Consider the following 16447-nt stretch of genomic DNA (forward strand, 5'->3'; position numbering starts at 1 on the left):
GGCAAATTAAAAGCATTAGCTGCATACCTAAACTATATCCTAACAAAATATTACATAATCAATAAAGTTTCTACTTATAAAAATTCTAAACTATTTTTTGATATGCTGTTTTTCCTTCTGAAGAATTTTAATCCAAAGTATAGTATGAATTTGTTTTTCTTCCTCCTATTAAATCTCAGCAATATGTACATGTTAGTCCTTCATTTGCCATCAAGCATACCATCTTTCTCAGTGCAGGTCTCAGATTTCTAATACATTGTCAGACACTTGTGGACATTCTGGGTTGGCTTTTCTGTCCCTGGAAAAACATACCCAAGGTCATTCCACTGATCTGAAGCTCACTTACTGAATCTCTTCTTACAAAAAAAAAAAAACACTGCCGTCAAGTCAGATCCGATTCATAGTGACTCCTCCTTGGGCTTCCAAGGTGATATCACTAGAGAAGTAGATTGCCCAACCTTCCTTCTGAGGAGTGGCTGGTGGGTTTGAACCGCCAGCCTTCTGGTTAGCAGTCAAGTGCCTTAGGCACTATACCACCAGAGCTCCCAAATCTCTTCTTAGTTAATATCAAATATGTAGTTCATCTTTTGTTCACACGAATTTTCATTCAGCATTTAATTCAAAGCTTTTGCTCTCTGCTACATTTAACATCTCAGGTAAAATAAATAAATAAATAAAAATAAAAATATATATGTATCATTTAGGGTCTTAATCTGGTCAACTCTTTCTGCTCTCCACTTACATGCAGTCTTTTAAATGGCTCAAGAAAGACTGTCTGGAAGAGTCTGATTGTCCCCTGCATGTGCCAGAGGATCATGCATGTGGCCCAGCAGAGTATGTGACATGCTTAACTGATAATGCATGCTTCTCTGTCTCCTTATCTGTACTCTTTGCTAATACTTAATCTCTAACCCCCAGCACAGTGCTTAGGAAGGTGGATGGCACACTCGGTAAATGCTTACTAAATGAATAATTTCAAGAAGAGCTCTCACTCTTCTTGACTACATCCTCATAACCCCTAAAGATTCCCTAATGCAAATACTTCTTGTATAGCTCCCATATTCATCTCAAATAGGTGAAACTCTGCTGCCTCATGGTTCAGGACATGCAATTTTAGTCATCTGGTAAATTTAAAACTGGCAGGAACCTTTCACTTGTGCAATTTAGTAAGTGACAATGATAAAATTAGGATATCTGGTCCATATATAGGAGCTCTTGCGGTATAGCAGGTAAGGCATTTGGCTGCTAACCCACCAGCTGCTCTGTGGGAAGAAGATGAAGCAGTCTATTTCTGTGAAGATTTACAGCCTTAGAAACCCAATAGGGGTTGCTGTGAGTCGGAACTGACTCTGGCAGTGGGCTTGGTTTTAATTTGGTCCATGTTTCCCTTACTCTTGAAGATAATGATACATACTGCTCCATTAGTGAATTAGATAGTTATTTAAACTCAGCCTATTTCTTCTGTGCAAAATTTGATAGTAGTGCTGAACTCAAGAGCTGAGGATATATAACATTATACAGCATTTATTTTGTGTCAAAGACTGTGCTAAGTGCTTTACAATTAGTCAAAAAAACAAAGGAAATGACATAATGCATGTGAAGCACATTCCTGGTGCACAGCAAGGATTTGATGAATACTATCAAGATGTATTACATCTAGAAAAAGCTGGAGAAAATGCACTAGGAGAAGTATGGAGAAGATTATTTGAGGAAATAAGTATTTTCACTTTGAAGCTAGCTTCTCTAAGTTTAAGAGTAATTTTTTTTTTTGTTTTTAATTTGTTTTAGCAGAGCAATTTTTAGTCTTTTTGAATATGCGAATACCTATTACTGATCAGATTCTCATGACAATTTAACTCCTTTTTTCCCCATACTCCAAGACGGTTATAAAACCAGATTTGGCCATTACTGTTTAAATGTGCAAAAAATAAATTATCCACCTGAATGGTAGAATTGTAAAGCTGTTTTGGTATATTCAATTTATTGCAGATATCTGTCCTTAATGTTTCAGTATCCCTCATATATTACGGACAAAATTTAATAGAACAGCTATATGTCTATCTTGAAATTTTAATGTATTAGAGGCATATGGCAGGGGGGATCAGTTTTATAGACCCTTCTGTTTCTTCCTTTTCTTTTTCCTACTTCCATGCTGCTCCTTCAACTCCTTTTTCCTCTCTTTTCTGTCCCTCATTCTCTATCCAACCTTTTGTCTAAACCTCTCAGTGTATATCAAATATACAAGGAAATCATGTGCCTATCATCATCTTCCTGTAACAAATTATATATCACTTTGCTTATCTCTACGAAGTCTGGTCTCCTAGTGTCAAGACAGACTTACCTTCCACTCGTTTTTTGTGAAGTGGGGGTCGTCCTTTCTTATTCCTTACTGACGACGTTTTGCTGCTGCTACTTCCACTGTTTACAGACATTCGATCATCTTCACCTCCAGTGACTAACGAATTTCTATAGGAGATGAGTGGAAGCCATACATCTTCCCTCCTTTCCATCATCTGCTCAGTGAGGAATTTCTCTAGGTATGAATGCCTAGAAATATTGTAGAAGCAGCAGTGATTTTCATGGAAGCAGTTCATGTACCTCATTTATTTTTTATAACCTGTGTTTCTCTCTGTGTAGGTTCTGAAGAATCCCTGAGAATACACATTAAGTTGTTAACAGTGCTTATCTCTGGGAAGAGGGACAGGACATAATTTAAGGTTTTGCTTCACAGAGTCTTGGAATAATTATAAACAAGAGAATCTAATACTAAGAGGTTTCTATGTTTCTTCCTTTTCTTTTAAATACCAATGATCAAAAAATAAGAAATTTGGCTCAAAAAGGCTACTAAATTTACTTTCAGAGTATTCAAATCAGGGTGAAACTTCTGAAATGGTAGAGTGAGGTGCTTGGTATATCTTGTCCCTAACAAGACGATCTTTTAACTGGTGAAAATAATGAAAGGCAATCATTTACTCTGGAAAATGTCCAAAGGACATGTAGCAAATGTATAAATATTCATTCAGGAAAATCTAGTAAATCCTGGTAAGAGGAGTGAGTCTGCAGCACGTGAGACATGACCTGTTCCTTTCTCGTGCCCTCCCCCACCCCAGTCATGTGTTACTGAAACTCTACTCCAGATGCTTTACTCTGATGGAATGTACTTAAGAAGATGGGGGCTCTGTTTCCCTCTAGCTCCCAGTCTAGGGCCATCCTGGTCCTAGATTGGCATTTCTCATTCCTTACCCTTTCCCCACTTCTAATGTGAAAACTCTACTCCAGGCATTGGAAGCTGAGAACTAGGGGCTACCATCTCCCAGTCCCTTTTATAGAATAGAGGTGTTGTTACTCTGGGGGAGCAGGATGCTGTCCTTGTCCCAGCCTGTTTAGTGGCATATAAGTTGAGTTCTGGAACTGAGGCAGGCCAAGGATGAGGTGCTCTACAGCTCTGCCTGAAGGAGCTAACTATTTGGAATAGCTGTGCAGAATTCCTGGTCTAAAGGCATTGTTGAAAACAATGGAGATCTTGGTGGGAGGAATTAAGAGGGTAATGGTAGCTCCATGATGATACTGGTAACAGTGAGTGAAACAGCCAGAAGTTTACTGGAACCAGTGAAAGAGATAGCCAAGAAAGTCCAACTGGGATCATAGTCAATCCTGGGAACTGGAAAGGCTGTGCACACATGCTGAGCAATACTCATTCAGGGGAAACCGAGAAGGGGATAGGGCAGATTTGGAAGCATTCTTGAAGCCACAAGAAAGTGAAGAAATCTCACTGGCACAGGGGGTTTAGCACAACCTCTGATCAAACAGTGGCCGAACAATAAGCTACTCTAACCCACAGGCAACTCTTAGGGAAGCCAAGCTTTCAAACAACAAAAAATCACCTGTCCTTGGCAGTCTGGAAGACTGTATGCCCAAAGCTGTGTCCTCTCAGGAGCAATCCCGAGTTGCCTTCTAGCCACACACAAACAATAAAGTTGGTAAAAATCTAACTGGCTAAGAGCTGAAGCACAGCACTTGACCAATAAATGGCTTATGCTAGCCCATGGGCAACCCCTGGATAGGCCAAACGTTTAAAACAAGGAAAAATGGTATGAGCAGAGATATCAGATGCTGTGCACTGTAGGGAAAAATAGGTTTCATTTATCGAGATCATCTAACAAATAAAATGACCAAGAAAACAACATCATTAACTCCAGTGGGGCAGGGATCAGTACCCAAAGTAGCTAAATTATTATTTTACAATATATGATATTTGCAATGTATTATGTAAAACGCCCCAAGTTTCAGCAAAAAATTATAAGCCATGCAAAGAAACAGGGAAGTATAACAGTGGGGGGGCGGGGAGAGCAGGCAATAAAAACTGCCTTTGAGGGGATGTTGAAATAGCAGGCAAAACATTTATAAAGAACTAAAAAGAAAACAACCATAAAAAGCCACAGAAGTAAAGAAAGGCATTATGCCACTGTTTCTCTCATCAAATAATAAAGAGAAATTATATATTTTTTGAAAAACATGCACTTGAAAAGTACAATAACCAAAATTTAAAAATTCACTAGAGGAGCACAACAGTCCATCTGAGCCTGTAGAAAAGAGAGTTAGTGAACTTGAAAATAGATCAATAGAGATTATAAATTCTGAATAGTGGAAAAAAGAATGAAGAAAAATGAACAGCCTCAGGGAAACTTAGGACACTATTAAGTACACCAAGATATGTGTAACGGGAGTACCAAGAGAGGAGAGAATGGGCAGAAAAATATTTAAAGATATGTAATGGCTAAAAACTTAGCAAGTTTGATTAAAACAATCTCTATATCTACAACACTCAACAAACTAGGATAAGTGCAAATAGATCCATAAAATGTTAAAAGGCAATAATAAAGAGAAAATCTTGAAATCAAATAAGCAAAAAATAAGTAATTGTATGCAAAGGAACTCCAGTAAGATTAGAAGCCAACTTCCCATCAGATAATGATGGCCAGAAGGCAATGGGACAACAGAGTCAAAGAGGTGAAAGTAAAAACTGTTAAACATGAATCTTATATCCAGCAAAACTATCTTTCAAAACTGAACATTAAATAAAGTAATTCTTAGATGAACAAAATGTGTGAGAACTTGTTGCTAGCAGACCTGCTTTATAGGAGCTCTGGTAACGTAGTGCCTAAGGCATTTGACTGCTAACCAGAGAGCTGGCAGTTCAAACACATCAGCCACTCCTCAGAAGGAAGGCTGGGCAATTTACTTCTGTAATGATACCTCCTTGGAAATCCAAGGAGGGATCACTATAAGTCAGATCCAACTCGATGGCAGTGAGTTTTTTTTTTTTTTTTTAAAGACCTGCTTTGTAAGAGCTATTAAAGGAAATTCTTCTAGCTGAAAGTGAGTGACACCAGAGTATTAGAATCTACAAGAAAAAAGAAAGAGTTCTACTAGGTGTAATTATGTAAGTAGCATAACTGTGTATTATCCTCTCAAATTATTTAAAAAGCAACTGTATAAAACAATGTTGGACAATAACACAGGACTGTAATATATTTGACAATAAATACAAAGGTGGATGGGAACAAAGTTGCATTCAAGTAAGTAAATGAAACCTGATGGTAATTTCTATCTAAAGAAAAATTAAGAGAATCAGAAATGATAAATAAGAAAGTTAATATAACAAAATCTTTATACTAGCTCAACTTTCTTTTCTCAGTTTCTTTAAAAGAAATATGTGTAACGATAACACAAAAGGGAGTAGGAAGAAGAGTTATACAGAAGAAAAGTTTCTGTATTTCACGGGTATTAAATTAGAATAAATTTGAAGTAGATTTTGATAAATTAAGATACATACTGTAACCCCCAGAGGAAACACTAAGAAAATAACTAAAAAATAGAATTAAAATGTTACAGTAGAAATATCCATTTGATACAAAAGAAGGCAGTAAAGGAAAAAGAGGGACAACAAACCGTGAGATGGGGGAAAGAAAAGCAAAATGGCAGATGTAAAGCTAACCATAACAATAACAACATTAAATGTAAACAGATTAAACAGGCCAATTAAAAGCAGAGATGATCAGACTGGATTTTTTTAAGCTCCAACTATATGTTGTCTACAAGAAACCTACTTTAGAATCAAAGACACAAAAGTAGAAAATGAAAGGATAGAAAAATGTACACCATGGAACCAGTAATCAAATGAGCTGCAATGACTATACTAGTATCAGACAAAATAGATTAAGATAAAATTTACAGAGGACACTTTATAATAATGATAAAAGGATCTATCCACCAGGAAGATAAGATAATTAAAAACATATGTACCTAACAAAGAGCTTCAAAATAACATGAAATAAAAATTGGTCAATTCAACAATACTAGCTGCACACTTCAATACTTCACTTTCAATAATAGATACAAAACAGCTAACTGGACTATTCAATAATAGATACAAAACAGCTAACTGGACTATTGTAGTTCAAGAGAAGTCTTGAACTACATTATAACCACTATAAACCAACTAGATTTAACAGACATCTATAGAATACTCCACCCCAAAACAACAGCAGAACAGACATTCTCCTGAGGTGTACATGGAACAGTCTCCAGGGCAGAATATATGTTAGTCCACATAACAAACTTGAAGTTTAAAAGGATCAAAGTAAAGCACTCCAACTACAACAGAAAAAATTTTAAAACATTCAAACTAACCCACCTCCACCAAAATTCAATGCCATTCTCTACTGCATTACCCTATTTCAGTGTCTGAAACTTTGTTTGCACATTTATGGTTTCTTTTCCTGCATTAAAACGTAAGCTTTCTGAAGGCAGGGACTTTAGATTATTCATTGCCTGGCCATATTAGAACACAGGCCACAGAATAGTACTTGGCCAGATTAGGGGCTTAGTAAAATTTCTGTGATCAACGTGAAGTCAACATCTTTCCTTAGAACAATTACTCATTCATATAAACTTTAACTGCCCCTACATATTTCTGATTATTCAATGTATTATCATAATTGACTTTCTTTCCTATCTATTTATAAAATTTGGGATCCATTACACTATCATTCTTTTAAAAAGTTTTCAAAACAGTCCATCAAATTTTTTAAAAAAATTACATATGTACGTATTTCTTTAAACCGTTAACTTATGATGAAAAAAGAGTAAGAAAAAGATCAATCTTCTTTTTGAAACAAGTCAAATAAAATATAAAATGTACAACAATGTCATGCATGATAAAATGATTTGTACAGTGTACAACTTACACAGTCTTTTTGTCCTGACGGAGAAGTTTAGAAGAAAATTCACTTAGTACTTCAAGGAAAGCCAGATTAGGAGGTGGATATTCTTGTCCTTTCTGATTTTGGTATTTAAAGGCAAATTCTATGCCATCCCTAAAGTTAAAAAAAAAAAAAAAAATTATATATATATATATATATACACACACACACACACACACACACACACACACATGTATATATATTATATATATCTCATCTTATTTTTCCAGATAGTTACTGTAGTTCTCTCAAGGGGTTAGAATTACAAAAACAGATAGGATGGTAGTGCAATCTGATAAATTCAAAAGGAAAAATTGTTAATTTATATAGTTTTATATAATATTTAATTATTTATAATAGAACACGATAAATTGTGAAAAACAAACAAAAGAGCAAAATAACAACAAAGCTAAATTTCTATGTGTATCTTTTACATAATGCCCAGGAAAGATAATTAGATGGCTAGAAATTTTGCTTCATGGTACCAAGCACTGTGTGATCTTTTTGTAATTCAACTGTTACTCAGTTTCCATAGTTAAGAGGCTGACCAAATCAGTGTTACACAGTCTTTTTTAACCCTTGCTTCCCTCCCCATTTTCTCACTGATAGACCAGCTAAGAATATTTTGTTAAACTTTAGTTTCTGTACTTTATATGATGAAAGAATGTTTTTTAAAATTGTTTCAAATTAAAATGCCTTTTCATTAATAATTCCTATAGATAATCTCAAAGTTCTTGTTGTTGTTGTTATGTGCTGTCAAGTCGGACCTGACTAGTAATGACTCCTTCTTGGGTTTCCAAGGTAGTATCACTACAGAAGTAGATTGCCCAACCTTCCTTCCGAGGAGTAGCAGGTGGATTTGAACTGCCAGCCTTCTGGTTAGCAGTCAAATGCCTTAGGCATTACACTACCAGAGCTCCCTCAAAGTTCTTAAAACTCTAAAATTCTACAATTTTTCACTTTGAAAATGAGGCAAATAACAGTTAATTCAGGTAAAACAGATTCTGTACAACAAAGTATTTGCTTAGCTCACTCACTTGTGAAGTGTGGCAACTGCTTCACGTGTCTTAATCTGGTCTAGTCCAAATGTAAGGGCAAAGCGACGTGCCAATTCTTTAATGCCACTCACGTGGGCAGATGTCCTATCTAGGTTGGGACCTTGCTCTTGAACAAGTTCATTAAACAACTAGAAGAAAGAGAAAAGATTAAAAAAAAAAATTGTAATAAAGAAATATTCATTTTCAATTTTATTTATTTTAGAAATAGGTGATTATGTAAGAGGCATATGGTAAAATGTTTTCCTCCTTATGCTGAACCATAGCCACCCTGTGTCCCCTACTTCAAGTGATTTACCAGTTCCTTTAATTCATTTTCATGCTAGTTATCTGATTAAAAGTGGACATGGACTTATTTTTTAATAATAATAAAAATATACCATTTGAGTTGGAAGAAGGAAATATACTATATATTTACAGACAAATATATTTGTTATTATTGCAACAAGAATGTCATTATATGAAATATATGGTTTAGAACTTTTGTTTCTTTACTTATTCTATGTAGACAAGAACACTACGAAAAAGAAGACCATTTGAAGATAATGGGTTATGATTTTTCCCACACAATAATAAAATATTCTAAAAGTTCTTAAGCTGGATGGAGGGGGTCTTATAAATTACATCTCTGCTGGACAAACATGTTTTAAAAATACCCCAAAGTTCCTGACCCTGCCAGCTATCAACCCATTTCTCTGACACTTTAATAGCAAAAGTTGTGAAAAGTATTTTTCACATTTGTTTTATTTCCTCACCTCCCAATCTCTCAATTTACTCTAATCCTGTCATTCCACTGAAATAGCCCTTGTCTACTTTTTTGTTGTTGGTTGACACTGTATTGATTCTGACTCAAAGTGACTCCATATTGACTTCATATGACAGGGTAGAACTACCCCCCCCACCCACCACAGGGACTTCTTGGCTGTATTCTTTACACAAGTAGATCTAGACTAAGTCTTTCTCCTGCACAGTGACTGGGTGGGTTTAAACCACTAATCTTTGGTTAGTAGCTGAGTGCTTAAGCATTGTACAGCCAGGGTTCCTTTGTCTACCTTTTCAGTTTCTTTCAACAATGGATTGACAAGAACTACCTAGCGTGTCCTTACTGGAAGCTGCAGCTGTTCTAGAGATTTTCATATTTAGTCACAGGTAACTGGTCACAATACTGTTAAATTTTAAAATGTACTCACAGAGAGTTGTATATAATAGACTTAAACTTTAATTTTTAAAATTTACATTTAAAATGAATATCAAAGTAAAAGTACTCCTTTCAATTAGTCATTGAACATGATTCTTCTCTCCAGAGGCAACCTATATTGAACACTGACAGTGTCCTAGACGAGGTTAAAGCTAGTTTCTGTTGGATTGATTCTGACTCATGGTGACCCCACATGTGTCAGAGTAGAGCTGTGCTCCACAGGGTTTCCAATGGCTGACTTTTTGGAAGCAGATCACTAACTAGACCTTTCTTCTGAGGAGCCTCTGGATGGATTCAGGCCTCCAAACTTTTTGTTAGCTGCTGAGTATATAAATTCTTTAACCATCCAAGGACTAATGTAGACATAGTTAGTCTATGTCTAAATAGACATTTACATACTACATATACATACAGAATTTTAATTTTCACATAAATAATACCATACTGCATATTCTGTCCTGAAATTTGCTAATTTTAATATTTTATCTTAGAAATCTTTGAACTATCAAGTTATCATAGTTTATTTAACCTTTCTTTTGGTGATGGATTTTTAGATTATTCTCACTATAATAAAAAGTGCTGCAAGAAAATATCTTTTACACAGATCTCTTTGTGCACACCTGCATGTATCTATGAAGGACAGATACCAGAAGTAAAATTACTGCTTAAAGATAGTATGTATCTTAAATTTAAAAATATACTACCAAACTGTCTTGCAAGAAGGCAAGAACAATTTTTTTTTCCATAAAAGACCTATTTCTTCCATATCCTTATCAATCATTGCTATTATCAAACATTTTTAATTCAAGTCCATCAGCTCAACAGTGATAAATGTCTTGTTTTGATTTGCATTTCATTCATTGATTTGTAGGATTTGTTATGTATGATGGAAAATATTTTTTTCCCAACCTGCCATCTGTCTTTTAACATTCTTCAAAGTGTTGGCTGATGTCCAAACCTTTTTAAGTTTATATATATCATCAATGTTTTTACTTCTTTGCTTGAGATGGACTTTTCTACTCTAAGATGTAAAAATATTCTCTTAAATTTTCTTACAAACTTTTACTTTTTAATGTTTATGTATAATCCAGCTAGTAATAATTTTGGCTACATGAAGGGTTATAAACAGCTGCTTTTCCAAATACATAGTTGATTCAGTTGCCCCATTACCATTTTGAATAAGCATAATCCTTTCTCCTCTGATTTAAAATGAGACCTTTATAATAAATTAAATACAGATATATTTAGACATATATATGCACAAGCTCCCAAATGCCTATAAATATTTTAATTTACTAGGTGTTTATTAGAAATCTCATGGAATAAATGCAACATATTTTATTACTTTGAGAGCTCTGATGGCCCTACAAGAATCCGTGGGTGGTGCAATGGCTGACGACTTGTCTGCTAATGGAAAGGCTGGTAATTCAAGTCCACCCAGAGGCACCTCAAAAGAGGTCTGGTGATCTATTTCTAAAAAGTCAGCCACAGAAAACTCTTATGAAGTACAGATCCACCGTGACCAATGTGGGGTGCCATGTGTTGAGTCAATCTGACTCCAACTGGTTTGGTTTTGGGCTTCATGCGCCTTTCTCATTTAAACATATTTTAAAATGTATTTTTATACTTTTCTTTAAAATTATTACTTTTTAAGTTTCTAGTTTGGCATTTCTTGTGGTCCAAGAGTAGACTGTCATAGGATATAATCTTAAGACATGTTAGAAACTATCCACAGTAATAAATTGATATGACCTAATTTGAATGAGATAATCTAGCACATACTAAGCACTCAACAGTACACAATAATGTTATTCTCTTTATCACTTCACAATTTCTCTTACCTGTTGTAAGCTTAGAATGAGAGTCTTGGCACACTGAATTTTATCAATCTGCCTGGTTTTACTCAATGTTTCTTTAATAATATCACCATAGTCATTGTAATACTGTGAGAAATAGAAAGAAATATAGCTTTAGAATGATCAAAATTTCATGAAATAAAGATGGGTTGCTTGATGGAAGAAATGGACAGTTGACTATAGAGGTGTTTAATGTCTTAAACATAATAGGAGTTAAAGATATTGTCTAAAGGTAAAGGACTGCACATTGGATATTCAAGGTTATTTAATGACTAATAATAATAAAACTAAAAAAAAAACCCCAAAAAACTGGGATCCAAGTAGGCAAGTTTATGTAAGTGAGTGAAAATCTTCATCCTTCATGACATGGATTCATCAGATATTATCTAACAGGGATAAATACCAAAACAGAACTGTGGTGAAGAACCTGAAGAACTAAAACCAAAACAGTTAAAACTGCTTACCCCTGGGAAACAAGCCTGAAACTTAACGACTCCTTTAATACTACTGTGTACTATCTGATTTTCCCCCCAACATGTCTATATTTTACTAATATGAAAAACAAAAACACTGACATCTTTAATTGTAACTGAGAACATTTTAACTAACTTCTGTATAACTCATTTTTTCAGCACAGGATTTAAAGTTTTTTCCTGTGAGTAAAAAATTAGGAAAGGCTTTATTTGAAAGCATTAGATGTGGATGTTATTTCTGAGTCAAAGTCTGAAATACATATGAAAACTTGAGTATACTGTTTGGCATACACAAGGTAGAGCAAGGGAAAAGCCTGGACATCAGCTGATATTTACCTGACTAGACTAGGAATTGGATTTTTATAATCTTCAAAAGGATGGGTATGGAGGAGTTCCGGTAAGATGGCAGAATACGCAGACAGACTGCACAGATCCTCTTCAACAAAGAGAAGTAGAACCAATTAACACAGATACAGAAGATAATCCTGGAGCCCTGAGCTTTGAAGGGAAGGATACAGAAGTGGACTAAATTCCATCTAGCAAAAGAACTTGCGTGAAAACACCAAAAAAAGGAAACATATGGAGCTGCGGTCTGGCAGCGATCCTGACAGCACAGATAGCTTGGATATTTCCAAGTGGTACTAGGACCTAAGAATTAACCTAAAAATCAGCCCTGCTAGCCAAGGGCTGCATGGAAAACTGCACTGGTGGCTGGTGAATTAAAGGGGAAGCAGTGAAGAGGAAGGTGGGCTGAGCTGTGGACTTTTGCCTGTTTGGAGGATGCAGCCATTTTGAATGTTTACAAGCAGTTTGACCATTTTGGATATTTAAAGTGAGAGCATTTTCCCAGATTCCAGGGACTTAAGAATAGGTTTCACTTGCCGGGAACCACAAGAACATTCCAGATGTCAATGACTGGAAAGGTGCGATACTCCCCCTTGTTACTCTTATACCCCACATGCCCTTGGTGAAGAGAGGTGTGGTCATCCCTCACTCCCATCCATCTTCTGGGCCAGCAGGAATTCCATCCCAGTCTGTGTGCTTGGATGGAACCTGGGTGCCTTGCCCAGCCCAGATTCCCATCCCCCCAGTTTATTTTAGTCTGTTTAAATTATTATTATTGTCCTTTATATTATTATTCTTTCCTTCCCAAGTTCTAGTTTTCAGCTTTTCCTTTCTTCCCTGTTCCTGGTTCCCATTTTTTCTTTCTTTCTTTCTTGTGGCTAATCCCATTCCTTGTTTTTCTTTTTGCATTTTCCACATATTTTTCTTCATTATTCTACTACTCTACCTTTTTTCTCTTATTTCCCTCTCCCCAGATATTGCAGCCTTTTTTTTTTTTTTTTCATTTTTTGGTTATTGTTCCCATGTGTTTACACAGTGTGCTTTTTGTCCACTTGCTTTTACTTTTTTGATGGTTATTTGATTGTTGTTTTTGTCTAACTGAAAGGGAGACAGCAACAGTCCCCATACGACACAACTATACCCACACCTCCTGAAGCTTCACTTACTGAGTGAGAACCACCACTTCCTTCTCCACCAACTGTCCAACGATAAATGACCACCAAAAAGATCCTGAGCCACTTTTAACTGCTCTTCACGAACAGTTAACAGAGATCTAAATACAACAATGTCACAATGTCTCAGAGACAACAGACCATCACAGTCCATACAAAGAAGCAAGATAAAGTGATAGAAACAACAAGGGAAAAGGATACAGACCTAGAATATATCCTTGAGGAAGCAGCAGCACTGGAACTCCCTGAGAAAGAATTCGAAAGAATTATCTTTAGGTTTCTCCTAAGGATTGAGAGACACATCAAAGAAAACACAGACAAAACCCTAGAAGAATTTTGGAAGAAAATACAAGAACAAAATGACAAAATAAATGAAAAATTAGAAATGATACAAAATCTACAGATAGAAATCCAGAAGATTAATACTAAATTGTCAGAAATAGATAACACATTGAAAGGGCAAAGGAGTAGAGCTGAATCAATGGAAGACAGAATTAATGAGATTGAAGACAAATACCTGAATACTTCTTTAGAAAGGGATCAATCAGAAAAAAAAGATCAAAACAAAGTGAAGAAAGCCTAAGGTTCATGTGGGATACCATCAAAAGGAATAACCTATGTGTAATCCGAACTCCAGAAGAGGAAGAGAAAAATAAAACCACTGAGAAAACTGTCCAAGATTTGTTGGAAGAGAACTTCCCCGATATGATGAAAGATGACAATATATCCATTCAGTAAGTCTAACAAACCCAAACAGGATAGACCTAAAAACAAAATCACCAAGACATATCATCATCTAACTCATCAAAACCAAAGACAAAGAAAGAATCCTGAAAGCAGCATGGGAAAAACGAAAAGCTACTTACAAAGGACAACCAATAAGAATAAGCTCTGATTTCTCAGCAGAAACCATGCAAGCAAGAAGGCAATGGGACAATATATATAAAATCCTGAAAGACAAAAATTTCTAACCAAGAATTATATATCCAGCAAAACTGTCCCTCAAATATAATGGTGAAATTAAGACATTTCCAGATAAGCAGAAATTAAGGGAATTTCTTAAAACTACACCAAACTTACAAGAGATACTAAACAGAGTCCTTGAACAGAGAACCAATAATAGCAAAGAGCAACCAACCACTAATACACAAGATGACAACCCAGAAACTAACATAGCCCTGGAAGTCTCCAAAGCAAAATAAGCTTACAAGATTGTAAAGAGGGAACCAGAGACATCAATAGGCAAATGAGGACAACTACAAACCAAAAAGAGGGGAAATATAGTGTAGTTACAGAACTTCTAAATGGTGAGGAAGTCAAGACAGTTGCAAGACAAAATGGACTGTTCTAAACTGAACAGGCAAATAGATGACTCTGCAGTCATAGTGGGAGACTTTAATTATATCACTTTTAATGAAAGATAGAACAACTGGAAAGAAACTCAACAAAGACACAGAAGAGCTAAACAATATAATCCATCAACTTGACCTTAGTTTAGAAAATGATAAATCACATGGTAACCTCAAAGAAAAATTATAAACCTTCCCATCACAATAAAAAAGAGGACAGGAACAAATATTTAGCAAATACTAAAACATCAGCAACAAAGGAAATGATAACATGATTCATAAACATAATGAGCTCAGCACAGAGAATTATATAGAACAAAGAAACTAGGAACACCATGAAAAAGCACTTAACAGAATGACAGCAACCAAGTCATACTTGTCGATAATTACACTGAATGTTAATGGATTAAATGCACCACTCAAGAGATGGAGAGTTGCTGACTGAATAAGAAAGCATAACCCACATATGCTGTCTACAAGAGACACACCTTAGAGACAAAGACAGAAATAGACAAAAAAAATCAAAAGGATGGAAAGAGATACATCAAGCAAATGGCAACTGTAAGAGAGCAGAAGTGGCAATATTAATTTCTGATAAAACTGACCTTAAAACAAAAAACACCATATGAGACAAGGAAGGACATTATAATGATTAAAGGATCAATTGAACATGAAGATATAACCACAATAAATATCGATGGACATAATGAAAGAGCCCCAAAATACGTAAATCAGACTTTAAAAGAGTTGAAAAGGCAAATAGATGACTCTTCAGTCATAGTGGGAGACTTTAATTATACCACTTTTAATGAAAGATAGAACAACTGGAAAGAAACTCAATAAAGACACAGAAGAGCCAAACAATATAATCTATCACCTTGACCTTATAGACATCTACTGAGCACTTCACCCAACAATAGCACAATATACATTCTTTTCCAGTGCACATGGAACATTTTCCAGGACAGAACACATGTTAGGCCATAAAGCAAGTCTTAATAAACTTAAAAACATGGGAATACTGCAAAGCATCTTCTCAGATCACAATGCTATCAAATTAGAAATCAACAATAGGAAGATCAATGGAAAAAGAGTAAACAGATGGAAACTGAACAATACCCTCCTTAAGAAAGACTGGGTAAGAGAAGAAATAAAAACAAAACTGAAATTCAAAAATTCCTTGAATCAAACGAGAATGAAAACACAACAGACAAAAATCTTTGGGACACAGCAAAAGCAGTGATCAGAGGCCAATTTATAGCAATAAATGCACACATCCAAAAAGAAGAACCAAAATTAACACATTAAACTAGCATCTCCAACAATTAGAAAAAGAACAGCAAGAAATGCCTACAATCACCAGAAGAAAGGAAATAAAAGATTTGAGCAGAAATCCATGAAACAGAAAACAGAAAGACAATAGAAAAAATCAACAAGCACAGAAGTTGTTTTTTGAAAAGATCAATAAAACTGATAAACCGCAGGCAAATGTAACAAAGGAAAAGAGGGAGAGAATACAAATAACATGAATAAGAAACAAAATGGGTGACATCACAACAGAATCAACTGAAATAAAAAGGATAATACCAGGATACTATAAAGAACTGTACTCCAACAAATTTGAAAATGTGGAAGAAATGGATAGATTTCTAGAAACACACCACTAGCCTAAACGAACAGACTGATGTGGAAAATTTAAACAGAGCTGTAACAAAATAAGAAACTGAACAGGTC

At 35.3% G+C, this 16447-nt stretch overlaps 1 protein-coding gene across 1 annotated transcript in view; it reads right to left on the minus strand.

Moving 5' to 3' along the window:
• STAG1 (stromal antigen 1) overlaps positions 1-16447 on the minus strand; it is a 528154-nt gene that overhangs the window by 9437 nt on the left and 502270 nt on the right. Inside the window, exons 25-28 of the mRNA XM_007937169.2 lie at positions 11360-11461; positions 8303-8451; positions 7251-7379; positions 2342-2547 (exon numbers count right to left, since the gene is read on the minus strand). Coding sequence (XP_007935360.1) covers positions 2342-2547; positions 7251-7379; positions 8303-8451; positions 11360-11461 — 586 coding nt within the window. The remainder of the gene's footprint in view (positions 1-2341; positions 2548-7250; positions 7380-8302; positions 8452-11359; positions 11462-16447) is intronic.

This window comes from Orycteropus afer, unplaced genomic scaffold, assembly GCF_000298275.1.
Source record: "Orycteropus afer afer isolate SDZICR_OR568_19922 unplaced genomic scaffold, OryAfe1.0 scaffold00003, whole genome shotgun sequence".
In the NCBI taxonomy this organism is placed as follows: domain Eukaryota; kingdom Metazoa; phylum Chordata; class Mammalia; order Tubulidentata; family Orycteropodidae; genus Orycteropus; species Orycteropus afer.